This window comes from Rhineura floridana, chromosome 9, assembly GCF_030035675.1.
Source record: "Rhineura floridana isolate rRhiFlo1 chromosome 9, rRhiFlo1.hap2, whole genome shotgun sequence".
Classification (NCBI taxonomy): domain Eukaryota; kingdom Metazoa; phylum Chordata; class Lepidosauria; order Squamata; family Rhineuridae; genus Rhineura; species Rhineura floridana.
Genome location: NC_084488.1, coordinates 115,490,254 through 115,504,680, shown reverse-complemented (window position 1 = coordinate 115,504,680; position 14,427 = coordinate 115,490,254). Strand labels below are relative to the sequence as shown.

Here is a 14,427-nt window from a genome sequence, read left to right as displayed (position 1 = left end):
CAAGCCCCCCATGGTTTCTCCCCTTTTACACCCCCGGAATGCCCCATTTTCACGGTTTCCGATGGCTTCTGATGGCTCTATGTCTGCCAGGCTGGCCATCCCTGGTGGACCCCCAGTAATGTCAACAGGCTCCTGGCAGTGCTACGGCTGAGCTGCAATGGGGGGCTTCTACTGGTGGAGCCCGGCAGAGTCTGGGAGTGCCGGGAGCCTGTCAGCTCAGCCGGTGGTCTGCTGTATCCAACTCTCCCCAACCCAGCAGAAATATGAGTTGGATTGCACCCTAAATTATCACGCCGATGATATTTAGCACCACCTAGGCATAACAGACTTTACTCAGAGACCCATTTTAAATGCTGGAAATGTTCAGCAGGAAATGCACACCAGTATCTGTGGTGGGATGCCAAACAGCTGCTGATTTGTGGCAACAAAAAGTGTGAGCTTTATCTGATGTTATAGGGACAACTTTGAGATTAACACCAATACTGATCTTGTTTGGTCTGATCGAAGAAGAGATAAGATGCAGCCCTCAAATAATTCATATGGATCTTGTTGACAGCAGCAAAGATAGTGTGGGCTAGAAAAACAGCAAGCCCCATCTAATTGGGAATGGCTATAGAAATGCTTGGAAGTCTCAGAAATGGACAAATTTACTGAATTGATTCAAAGAAGAGAAGGTAGGCTGTGGAATGCCATCTTTATCGAGAGATGGACCTGTTTTATTATTTTTGTTTGCATTATTAAATGTATATCCCACCCTTTCTCCCAAGGGAGCCCAGGGGGAGGGGAAGTAAGCACATCTGTGAAACAAATAAAATTTAAGAGAAAATAAAGACATTTAAAAACTGTTAAAATATCCAACACAATAATGGAATACAATAAATCATGCCATCAAAATCATGTGTCTGGATAGGCCCACCAAAACAGAAACATTTTCAGCAGGAGTCTAAAAGAGTACAATGATGGTGCCTACCTAATTTATTTATTTATTTTTATTTATTATTTGATTTATATCCCGCCCTTCTTCCCAGCAGGAGCCCGGGCTGGCAAACAAAAGCACTAAAAACATTTTAAAACATCATAAAAACAAACTTTAATATACATTAAAACAAAACAACTTTAAAAACATTTTTAAAAAGCTTTCAAGACATCTTTTTTTAAAAAAGCTTAAAAACATTTTTTTTAAAAGGTTTAAGAACATATTAAAAAGCAATTCCAACACAGACACAGACTGGGATAAGGTCTCAACTTAAAAGGCTTGTTGAAAGAGGAAGGTCTTCAATAGGCGCCGAAAAGATAACAGAGATGGTGCCTGTCTAATATTTAAGGGGAGAAAATGTAGCGCTCTGCGTGTGTAGGTGAGACGTGGTATGGATCCAAGAGCCGATTAGAACAGGAATAAGACAGGCCAGGCAAGTTTCATGTAAGAGTCTTTACTAGGCAAAGACATTAGAGACATCTTCCTCCATTGACAATTCTTCCCCCACACTCGAGATCCTGCCAGTTCCCAGCTTATCACACACTCAGCTAGCCACACTGACCTTGATTGTCTGGAACTCTGTTCTCACAGTTTAACCTTTCTGCTTCAGGTTTCTCTCTCTCTGCTAAAAACCTTGTCTGTGAGTCTCACGACCTGCGTCACTGACCAACAGCCCCCACCTGAGACTTACAGACCACAAAACATCAAGTTACAATTATTACATTTCTACAACATTACCTTTCATTACAAATACATTTCAGTACATGGTTTCTTACAGCTTCTATTTACAGTTTCAGTTCAGTTCAGTTTCTCTTTATTCTTTATTTACACAAGTTTCACAGATTCATGTTTGCTTTTATTTGATGATACATTACATTTCATTCTTCATCACAATACTTCCACATTAGATCCATTGTTTCTTTATCTATAGGCCCCTCTTTTTCCCATTCCTCTGGAATTTCATCTGTTTCATTATTCTGTTGTGTAACATTAAATGCAAATCTCTGAGGAGGTTGACCTTTCGTTGTTCTCTCTGATCTCCTGACATTATCTATTTCCATTTCTTCCTCACTTTCAACTTTAGTTGGACCAGCACTAGTACTTGGCATTTCTGTATCATGTGTTGTTATGTCTTCACCTCTCAGACTTTTAACAGTACGTTTGCCACCATATATTAAATCTGTCAAAGCAGCTTTTAATGGAATTTGCTGCCCGAAAGGCACATCTGCAGCTTCCTGTTTGTTTTCACTCTCTAAGATCACTGTTTGGCTGTGTCTCCAAGGTTTATCTATCACCTTTATGTTTCTGCTTAACACTACTTGTTGTTTCTCAGGTAACCAAACTCTGTAATATGAATTCTGAAATCCCAAAATGCGTCCTGCTTGTGCTCTTGAGCCTAATTTACCATGTCTTCTTTGTTTTACTACATGTACCCAGCATTTTGCCCCAAAACGTTCTATGTGTTTCACCCTGGGTTTTCTCCCAGTCAGTTTCTCATAGGGAGACATGCCTATTGTTCTGTGCATTAGGCGGTTCTGAATATAAACAGTGTACAGTATACATTCACCCCAATAAGTGTTATTCAAATCAGCATCTGCTAGCATTGCTCTCAATGAATCCTGCAAAGACCTGTTCCTCCTCTCTGCCGTGCCGTTGGAGGAAGGGCTGAAGGGAGCGGTGAGACCATGAATTATTCCCTTCTTTTCCAAATATGTTTGAAATGAATTACTTGTAAATTCTCCTCCTCTATCTGATCTGATATTTTTGATAACAGCCCCATGTTGTGTCTCTGTTTTCTGTATGAATGCCTTTAATTTCTCTTCTGCGTCACTTTTCTTTTTCAATAAGAACACATGTGTAAATCTGGAAAAATCATCCACAATCACTAAATAAAACCTTGCTCCACCTTTTGAGCACTGAAAAGGACCAGCTAAATCCACATGTATAAGCTGATAGGGTTCTGAAGTCGTGCTTTCACGGCTCTTATTTACTGGCTTCACAGTCATTTTTGTTTTATAACATACCTCACACTCATCCACATGCTCACAGTGTGTTAACTTCAAATCTTGACTATATTTTGGGGTGTTTTGTATCTTTTGAAAATGTCCGTGTGCTAATTTTCTGTGCCATTCATGGACACAATTCTCATGTTTCTCTTTATTTACTGCTATCCAAGCACACATGTCTTTATCAATCTTGCATTCAACTATAAACATTTTGTTTTGTAATTTCCCTTGCATGCATATTTCACCATCTTTTCTCACAAAACATCTACCCCCTTCAAATGTAACTTTACAACCTATTTGAGCCAATTTTCTCACTGATAGAATGTTATATTTTAAACCAGAAATCAATAATACATCTGTTAAAATTCCCAAATTACCCATCTTCAGCGTTCCTCTTGCTGTAGCGTCCTGAGTAGATCCATCAGCCAGATAAAGCTTCTCCTGCGTCAGCTTTGAAGTGTAAAATAAACCAGAGTCTGTGATTAGGCAATTAGACGCTCCACTGTCAAGAAGCCACTTAGAGTTAATCAATTTATTGCTCTCTTTAGAAACAAAGTTCACGCTTGCCCTCTGACTTTCAAAGTCTCTGTAATTCCTCTTCTTTAAACAATGTCTCTGTATATGCCCACGTGACCCGCAAAAATAACATGTTTTAGTCTCTTCCCTGCTTCTTTGATTCCGTTGTACAGACACAGTCTCAGCCTCTTTTAAGTCCATTTTCTTGTTTTCTTGTCTCCTACACCACTCTTGTTGAAGTTTCTGTTCCACAAAGTCCAAAGATAAATTCCCGTCTGGTTGACTTTCAAGACCAGCAACCAGCACGTCCCATTTTTGATCAAATGAAGATAACAGGAGATAAATCATCTGCAAGTCATTATGATGTACGCCTCGATCTTGGAGCTCAGCATTTAATCTACGAAATTCAGCCAAATGCTCTTCCATAGTCACATCATCAGTAAAACGCATCTGATAAAGCTTCCGTGCCAAACACAGCCTGCTCCCCACAGTTTGTTGCACATGTGCAGCTCTTAACTTTTCCCACATCTGATTAGCAGTCGGCTCATTACTCACCAGCAACAGTTGTGAATCTGATAGCCCCAGAGTAATAAAAGCCTTCGCTTTCTCGTCTTTCTTCAGCCACGCTGCTGAAGGAGCTGCCGGAGGGGGGTTATCCACGACATCATTTAAATCCTCTTTAATCAGAACAGCTCTCATTCTCCACTTCCAGCTGGAGTAATTTACAGCATTCAGTCTCTCCATCGGCATCCCGGAAGACAGATTTACAGCCATGTTGCTCACTCTTACTTGCCTCTCACTTGCGCTTTGTTTCTCTCTGCAACAACGCCACTTCACCAGCTCTCGAACCCGCTACAACGCCTCATAATCTGGGCCCATAACCCCTGTAGCGCTCTGCGTGTGTAGGTGAGACGTGGTATGGATCCAAGAGCCGATTAGAACAGGAATAAGACAGGCCAGGCAAGTTTCATGTAAGAGTCTTTACTAGGCAAAGACATTAGAGACATCTTCTTCCATTGACAATTCTTCCCCCACACTCGAGATCCTGCCAGTTCCCAGCTTATCACACACTCAGCTAGCCACACTGACCTTGATTGTCTGGAACTCTGTTCTCACAGTTTAACCCTTCTGCTTCAGGTTTCTCTCTCTCTGCTAAAAACCTTGTCTGTGAGTCTCACAACCTGCGTCACTGACCAACAGAAAATTCCACAGGGTAGGTGCTGCCACATGAAAGATCCGTTTCCTATGTTGTGCGGAACGGACCACCTGATAAGATGGTATCTGCAGGAGGCCCTCACTAATGTCAATAGGCAGGGAGTTCCAAGAGTACAGGTGCTGCCATACTAAAGGGATGACTCCTTACAAAGAGAGAGCGGACATGGCATGGCACATGTAAAAGTGCACGTTCTGCAGACTGAAGTGACAGAGTCAGCACATATGGGGTAATTCTGATTTTGTTGATTACTGGATAAAGAAACGTTAGGCCTGAATGGATTTCTATAATATATTCTGTAATACATTCATTTCCGTAATGAAGTTCAAAATAATAATACTTTTGGATCAGTACACTGGCATGTAAAATGGGTTTATTAATAGCTTCCCTCAGAGGCTTGTTGCAAGGATACATGATACCAGGACTGCATAATGCACTTTACGAAACACAGAAATGCCTTGTGATGATAATACTAATAACCAGTCCTGGGAGAGTTTGCAGGCCTGGAGCACTATATTTTATGTGACTCACTCTTGGGTTGCTTTTGCAATGATGAGCAGGTAATAAAGGTTTAAAATAAAATTAATCAAATAAAAATGCACACCTCTCTCCGTGTGTGTGCACACATAAATTTACTTATTTAATTAATTTATATCCCACTATTCCTCCCATTAGGAGCCCAGGGTGGCATAAATATGGGTTGCATTCTGAAATATTTCCCTCTGCCCTGGGGCTGAAGGCTGGTAGCTCAGTGGTACAGCACAGGCTCTGCATGTCAAAGGTCCCAGGCTCAGTTCCTGCTATCTCCAAGTACGGATGGGGAAAACTCCTCAATGAAAACCTGGAGAGCTGCTGCCAGTCAGTGTCAGCAATACTGAGCTAGATGGACAAATGCTCTGACTTGATATAAGGCAACTTCCCATGCTTCCTTGATACTCGTCCTCCTCCAGTCTGAGGACTGTTAAATCACATGAAGGGGGGTGCCTTCTGCATGGCTTTTACTTACTTATTTATTTAAGTCATTTCCGTACCGCTGAATATATATAAAAATCTCTAAGCAGTGTACAGAAGATAAAAAAACAGCAAATATTATAAAAATATACCATAAAGTCACAATACAAATGCATACATATTAACAAATAAATATTAAAACAATTGCCTTGCACTTCTCCACTCAACATCTCTCAACCTCCTGGCTCTCACCCAGGACTCCACCCATCCACCCTGACTCTCACCCAGGATCCAACATGCACAAATCACCCCCCAAAGTCTCACAGGTTTCACAGGGGATCCCCAAAATTGCATTTTTTTATCCTTTTCAGATTTTCATTCCTGGCTGGCACTGCAATCCCCCCAAATCAGAGGCTGCTTCAAGTGTGTGAAAGGGAAACTCTTACTACCCAATAATTTTACGTTGTACCAAGTCTTACAGCCTTGGCTCACTCTGTGGTATAGTGCCCACTGCTGTTATAAGCCAGCAGACGTACGAACCAGACATTGCCCAGCGTTTCACAGAAGGGAAACGTCCCGTTTTCAGACGTCTGTCAACTTTCAGCTTCCAATGTGCAACTGGAAGTACCTTAAAAGCTTTTGAGACCCACTTACAGCTGCAGTGTTCTCTCAAATGTCTCTGAGAGTACAAATCGAAACCATATGTGCATTTTAAAGCTCTTACATTGCTGCAATCAGAAATGTCCCCCCTCTTCAATTAATGTGCCTTACTTTCATTCATAACTTATGCTGTTGCAGCTCAAAAGCCAACCGCCCCACGCCCACCAGCGAGTGTGGGAGAAGGAGACACTCTCCCAGCTGCTGCCTGTCACCCTGCCTTGTAACTATACTGGGATGCATGCAAGTCCATCTTGTCATCCTGCTAGTCTGCCCAGCCCTCCTTTACTTTTCTCTGCCTATCTGCTCTCCCCAGAAAGGCATTGTCAGTTTCACCTGAGAGCAGAGAAGGGAATCAGCAGGGAATCTGCCCTGATGAAACTAACAAAGTTTCCCCATCACCATTCTGTATAAGGGAAGAGAGGTTAAAATATTTGTGTGTAGTATTTGCAAATGTCTACAAATCTTTCTTCTGGAGCAGGGGGGAGAGAATGGTGGCTGGGGAAAAACACTGAGGCTGTACAAACCATACATTTAAAGCATCACCCCCCCCCCAAAAAAAGAATCCTGACAAACATAGTTTGTTAAGGGTGCTGGGAATTGTGACTCTGTGAGTAAACTACAGTTCCCAGGATTCTTTGGGGGCGGCGTTTTGAATGTACGGTGTGTACATAGCCCTAAATAGCTGCCTTACAGCGATTCATACCACTGGTCATAGCTCAAATCTGTCTCGATGCTGACTTGCAGTGACTTCCCAGGGTTTCAGGCCCAAGATTTCCCCAGTCCTATCTGGAGATGCCGGCGATTGAACCTGTGGCCTTTTGCATGCAAAGTGCGTGCTCTGCCCCTGAGCTATGGTCCTTCTGCCCAATGGTCTGACTCAGTATAAGGCAGCCTCAGAGGTTTGTCAACGTAGCGGTGGTGCTTCCTCCCTAGGGAAGGGTCCACCTCAGTGATGCAGCATCTGCTTGGCATGTAGGAGGTCAGTCATTGACATTTCCAGGACAGGTGAGGCTGGGTCACTAGGGTACAGTGGGGCAGAGCCCTACCATTATTTGTTATCACGCAAAGTCTCCCTGGAGTCTTTTCTGCCCATCCCTCTTGGGATAAGTGGAAATGAACAATTATAGGTATAGCTAGGTATCTGATGCTAAATCAGGTGTCCAGCTATTCTCCTCTGATGCTTTTGTCTTACGGTTGCTTTAGTCAGCACCTATGGTATTTTTGCAAGAGAGAAGGGTGAGATAACATAACGTAAGAACATAAGAAGAGCCTGCTGGATCAGGCCAGTGGCCCATCTAGTCCAGCATCCTGTTCTCACAGTGGCCAACCAGGTGCCTGGGGGAAGCCCGCAAGCAGGACCCAAGTGCAAGAACACTCTTACCTCCTGAGGCTTCCGGCAACTGGTTTTCAGAAGCATGCTGCCTCTGACTAGGGTGGCAGAGCACAGCCATCATGGCTAGTAGCCATTGATAGCCCTGTTCTCCATGAATTTGTCTAATCTTCCCAGCCAGGTCCCATATGTATGAGCCAATCAGCATGAAAAGGGATGTGGCACGTTAGCCACTGAGAAGAGTCCTTGCCCTTTCCTGCTGATTGGAGCCAATCAGAGTGAAAGGCGAGGAGTCAGCCACTGAGAAGACTCTTCTCAGCAGTTCACTCACAGGCCCCGCTTCCATGCTGATTGGTTCCCAGGGATGTCGCCAGACAACAGGGAGAGCGAGGCAGATGAGGGGAAGCAGACGAGGGAAGCTGGCATGGCTGTCATGAAGGGACCCTGCACTTAAGGATTTGCCACTACACAGGTGATGTCGGCAGTACTGAACCAGAGGGAGCAAAGCTCCGACTTGGTCTAAAGCAGCTTCCTCCGGCCCTCCCACCCGCCTCCACTCCGCCACGGCCTGGGACTGCAATCGACTCCCATCCCATCGCGTGGGCTCGACTCCCATCCCAGGCCACCCACGCGATGTCGGGCACGTGGCGGGCCGCGCGCCCTCTCTCCAGCGTCTGCTCGGCGCTGCTCAGCCGGGCGCCCCGGAGCCACGCTGCGCCGGCGTGCGGGAGAAGAGGCAACCGCGCTTCCCGCTTGGCCAGCGCCTCGGAGGGGGGGCCCTTGACGTCGCTGGCCGGAGAGGTGGAGCATAGCAGAGGGGGTCGGCCGCCGCCGCCTTTATTAGCGAGCCGGACAGGTTACGATGAGAGGACCTGGCGGCAGGGCCGGCGGCGGTGCGCTTTCGCCCTTTCCTGCGCGCCACGCAAGAGCCCCTCGCCCGGGCGAGGCGAGGCGAGGCGAGCGAGGGAGGGGGTCTTCCCTGAGGGCTGCCTCGTGTGCTTCCTCCTCCTCCCGCCTCGGCTTTCTCCGCCCCTTGCCTCAGCTCTGCCTCGCCAGCCCCGAGGAGCTGCCTTGCAAAGGAGCGGAGGGTGCTCACCGGGACCGGAGCGCGCTTGCGGCGGGCTGTGCGAAGCGCCAGAGGGACGATCAGGGCACTCGCCCTCCAGCTCCTTCTTTTTTAAAAAAGAAATAAAAAAAATTCCCTTTTATTTTGCCATTCTGAAGTGCAATTTTGCATTATTATTATTATTATTATTATTATTATTATTATTATTATTATTTATTTTTTGTATGTGCGTGTAGGCGCCCTCCATCCCTTCTTTTTCTTTCAAGAAACTCATTTCGGGATGATTCTCCTCTCATGGTGCTTAATAGCAGCCGCTCTGGTGCAGCTGAAGACTTCCGCTGATGAACAAGTAAGTCCAGGAATACCCAAAGAAACTCACTTAACAACACACGTCCCTTCCCGAAATATCTATTTCCTCTTCCATCGATTACTGCTACTACTATCAACATCAGCGTCATCATTATAAATAATAACAATAACAATAACAATAACAACAATAATAATAATAATAATAATAATAATAATAATAATAATAATAATAATACTTTTCTTGCAGTATGGGAGGTGATGGGAAGCCATTGCTGCCCCCTTCCAAACTTTGATCTTCCTGGTAGCTTTTTATAAATCCACTTTCCTGCACTCTTCAGAAAATGGCTTTGATTGTGGGATGAGAGACCTTGCATGACAGTAGTGCTTGCCTGGCAAAGCAGCTCAGAACTGCCTTACGGTTTTAATTTGTAATGAAAGAGAGGAACTTTGATTCCAACTTTTCTGTTTGCTAACATCTCTCTCTCTCTCTCTCTCTCTCTCTGTGTGTGTGTGTGTGTGTGTGTGTAATGCATTGGCTTGTGTGAGCATTAAATTGCAGGATTCTCAGCAAATCTGTGACAGCCAAAGGTGAAGGGGCTGGTGTGCAGATTAACTCCAGCTCTCCAGCCCAGGGATCTGAGTCAGTGGGTGACGATGCAGTGGCTCTTGTACATCCCTGGCTGTGAAAGTGTTTGTTCTGGGCCCAGTTCTCTTTCAGGAGCCCCTCTTGCTTCTTTGGGGCTTGCACAAGAGAACTCCCCATTGGATGCCACCCTTGGGATCAGCGAAGTGGGTATAGGCCAAGTCTAAAGAGCAGCTAGTCAATGGGTTGGGACCTGACTTGGGCTGGGATCCTAACCCCACTTACCTGAGAGCAATCCCCATTTAATTCAACGGGGCTTACTTCTGAGTAGACATGGTTAGGGTTGCACTGTTTGTTAGCGTAGTCCCAGGGAAATCCATGGTACTTGCGTTACGGGACTGTAAGAAATTGTTCATTTTTATTTGTGCAGGCATCTGGGTTGGATCCCGACTTGGAGTATGCTTATTGAAATTTATGGGTTGTATTCAACTACATCCTACTCTGAGCAGACCCTTTGAAGTTAACGGACCTAAGTTCCTCATGCCTATCAACTTCAGTGGGTCTACTCTGAGTATTGAGTACTACCCAATGGGACTTAAGTATTCTAAGGATGGCTAAAGTCAGGAGCCAACCCAGTGTTTGCACAAATAAAAATAATTTCTTGTGGTGTCTCATCACACCTCTACATAGGTACATAAACCTGAGCTACCAGATCCTCTCCCCCCACCGCAAGCTGGCAAGGGATTTTGTTTGCACTAGGAGGGAAATCTTCCAGAGGAGTCACCAAGGTTTCTCTTAGGGGATGTTCCTGTCCTTGATTTACCGGAGCGGCCACTAGATGCTGGGAGACATCCTTACTTCAAGATGTGACAGTGCAGGAAGGACCATGAATGGGGTTCCATTGCAAAACGTTCTGGAACGCTTTCACTGCATTCCTTTTCCTTGTGGTTGGGAAGCATGAATGAAACTTTGCAACCTCACTCTCCATTTCCCCTTCTTTCATTGAGCGGTGAAAAGAAAAAAGAAAAATCTCAGTCAAGAAAAAGGGTAAAAGCTGTGGGGTCCTGACTACTCGGATACTCCCATTGAAATCATTGGGGCTCAGTTTAAGGCAGGACACGCTTTTCACATCGACTGATTTCAATGGGAGTAGTGCGCAGCTATCTTAAACCCTCTTCAAATGTTTTTTGTTTGCTTGTGTGATCGTCATTGCATGAGGGAGAGTAGGGGCGCATTGCCCAAACCCACCCCCTCTGGTGCCCCATTTTCCTGTTTTTTTCAGCCCTCCACAAGTTGGAAGGCAGAGTTTTGAAAGTGGGAGCTATTTGTGGAGGTTCCCAGTGCAATTTAGATTCTGGCATCATCCCTTTGGAAAAGAAAGGAATGGGATGTCTTGGAGAGGGCCGAGCTCGGCACTACCACCTGCTCTCCCTCATGCGATGATTATGTATGTATGTATGTATTATGTATTTATTTATGTGTTTCACAACATTAATGTACAGCTTGATTGTAATAAACCTCGGTCTAGGCAGTTTACAAAAAATGAATAATAAAAACATTACAATTATCAGTAAAAGAGAGTTAAAACAGGAATTCACATGATAATTTTATTTATTTACTTACTTATTTATTATTTGATTTATATTCCACCGTTCCTCCCAGCAGGAGCCCAGGGCGGCAATAATTAAAATCAACAGTATGTCAAAAAAGAGATTAAAACACGTGAACTTTCTACAGGTCTGGATAGGCTTTCCTAAACACACATGTTTTCAGCAGGCACAGAAAAGGCATCTGCCTGATGTCAATAAGCAGGGAGTTCCAGAGTGTAGGTGCTCCCACACTAAAAGATTGATTTCTTACAAGTGTGGAATGAGTATTATGTGACACCTGTAACAGTGCCAGTTCTGCAGAATGAAGTGGTTGAGTGGGCATATATGGAGTAAGGCAATCCTGCATGAGGAGGGGGAAGATTAATTTATTATTATTGATTATTAATATTTGTACTTATCATCCTGTAGGATTCCAAGGCAGTGAAATCTAAAACACAATATAAACATTAAATTACACAGAATTAAAATGCAGCATCCAATCATTAAAACAGTTGGTATTCTTGAACTTGTCAAGGATTAACAATACCTTGGCACAGTCATTAACCAAAATGGAGACAATAGTCAAGAAATCAGAAGAAGGCTAGGACTGGGGAGGGCAGCTGTGAGAGAGCTAGAAAAGGTCCTCAAATGTAAAGATGTATCATTGAACACTAAAGTCAGGATCATTCAGACCATGGTATTCCCGATCTCTATGTATGGATGTGAAAGTAGGACAGTGAAAAAAGCGGATAAGAAAAAAATCAACTCATTTGAAATGTGATGTTGGAGGAGAGCTTTGCGGATACAATGGACTATGAAAAAGACAAATAATTGGATGTTAGAACAAATTAAACCAAAACTGTCACTAGAAGCTAAAATGATGAAACTGAGGTTATCATACTTTGGACACATCATGAGAAGACACAATTCTCTAGAAAAGACCATAATGCTGGGAAAAACAGAAGGGAGTAGAAAAAGAGGAAGGCCAAACAAGAGATGGATTGATTCCATAAAGGAAGCCACAGACCTGAACATCCAAGATCTGAACAGGGTGGTTCACGACAGATGCTCTTGAAGGTCGTTGACTCATAGGGTTGCCATAAGTTGAAATTGACTTGAAGGCATATAACACACACACATTATTATTATTATTATTATTATTATTATTATTATTAAGTAGTAGTAGTAGTAGTAGTAGTAAATAATAATAATTGAATTTACATCCTGCCCTTCCTGCCGAAATAGCCCAGTTCAAGCTTAAAAATAACCATGCCTAGGCTTACCCTTCTCTCCCAAATACCTGAGTGAAAACAATTTTTTTGCAGCTGACTCTGAAAAATCATTAGCAAGGAGGTAGCCATAGCTCCAAAGGGAAGGAGTTCCAGAAAAGGAGAGGGGCCACCACAGAGAAAGCCCTAATGTTTAAAATCTGCCGTCTTGGGAATAAGCCCCATTAAACGAAGTGGGACTTTGTATTCTGAGAAAACACACCTCAGTTCTACTAATATACAATGTTACTATCAAGAAATGATGAGCAATCAGTACATGTTTTGTTTTTCCTCGCCTTGTTTGTTCCTGGGCACAAAGGTGTGGCAGGTTCTTTACTTCAGAAACCTGCCACGCGTGTTTGACCAGCAACAGTCATTGGTCAAAATCAAATAAACAAGTAAACAAACAACCAAACTGTGGACACCACAGGTAACAATGGCTGAAAATCCTGAATCAGCTGTTAGTGTCTGCGTCTAGTTTCCAGTTTACAAATCTGAGCAGAATATCCTGATTCTTACTGTGCCAACTTTCTGTATGAACTAAGTTCTAAAACATAAGGAGAGACTGCTGTATCAGGCCAGTGGCCTATCTAGTCCAGCATCCTGTTTTCACAGCGGTCAACCAGATGCTACAGCACTCTCCCTTCCTGCGTTTTCCAGCAACTGGTGTACAGGGGCATCCTGCCTCCACCAGTGGAGGTAGAGCATAGCCATTGTGGCTAGTAGCCATTGATAGCCTTATCCTCCATGAATGCTTCTGATTCTCTTTTAATGCCATCCAGGTTGGTAGCCATCACAGCCTCTTGTGGGAGCAAATTCCAGGGCTTAACTGGTTTCTAGGGCTTCCATTGGTTCCTTCTTTGCCAAGGCCTGCACTGCCACTCAGGTTGCGTTGTCAGACAGCACTTCATCGTTCACTTCTTTAGGCCCACATTCATTCTTGACACTTTGTTTATGGAATCTGCTGCACATTGGTTGCTATGAATGCCAATAGGTATGAGAGGGAATAGATTTTCTATTTGAAGGCGATATGATAATAAAGCCATTATTGCCCGTTGCATGTGCATGCTCACTTCTCTCTGTCTCTTTGCCATTATTTCTGGTCAAATAGGTTTTGCAGGTTTATTGAAGCAGCCCGCAAACCTGCAAAATCTGTTTGCTGAGAGATTAATGTGTGCAGTCTTTCTCTGTGAGCTCAGTCTTAGGAGAAGAAAAAAAGGCTTCCACTTGTCTTGGTTTCTTTGGCATTATGTCACTGAAAAGCTGTCGGGATTCATATTTGCTTGTCCCCCCCCATCCCCCAGAAATCGTGGCTTTAAGTACCTTTTAGAGGTATTTCTTCAGCCAGCAGACACTAATTTTTTTGGCGCAGCTGAGCAACGTTATAGAATGGCCCATTCAGAAGACTGGGTTTATTAGCTCAAGTTGCTTATGTTAAACTTATTATTTATGGAGTCTTATTAGGGTATTGGGGGAACAGCTGTTTATTCACTTAAGGGCAGTGCCATTCCTGGATGTGGGGCAGTGTGTTTGGGAGGGGGGAGGCAGGAGGCAGCAAACAGTGTTGGACAAGCTGGACAGAACTACCTAATTTGTCCTTTATAAACATAGCAACTGCTCTGAGCTGGTGTGGCTGAATGGATCATCCACGGACAGAAATAGTATACCTCTGAGCATCAGTTGCTAGGGGTGAGCAACAGGCAATGGACATCACTGTTTTGCCCTGTTTGGTGAGATTTGGTTGGCCACAGTTGGAATCTCAGAATGCTGGACTAGACAACATTCTTAAACGGGGTGCTTTTGTTTTGCGACCATTCCAGAAACATACATTGGCTCTGGTGCAATGCATCCTGGGAATTGTTGCTTGTGAAAGGTGCTGAGAATTGTTAGGAGACCCCTATTCCCCTCACAGAGCTACAATTCCCAGAGTTCTCTAGAAAGAAGGATTGATGGTTAAACC

General features: G+C 44.0%; 1 protein-coding gene across 1 annotated transcript in view; it reads left to right on the top strand.

Moving 5' to 3' along the window:
• The first annotated feature begins 8,285 nt into the window (after positions 1-8,285).
• ADAMTS3 (ADAM metallopeptidase with thrombospondin type 1 motif 3) overlaps positions 8,286-14,427 on the top strand; it is a 188,413-nt gene continuing 182,271 nt past the window's right edge. The window contains exons 1-3 of the mRNA XM_061582955.1: positions 8,286-8,603; positions 8,695-8,803; positions 8,985-9,067. Of these exons, the coding sequence (XP_061438939.1) occupies positions 8,286-8,603; positions 8,695-8,803; positions 8,985-9,067 (510 nt within the window). The remainder of the gene's footprint in view (positions 8,604-8,694; positions 8,804-8,984; positions 9,068-14,427) is intronic.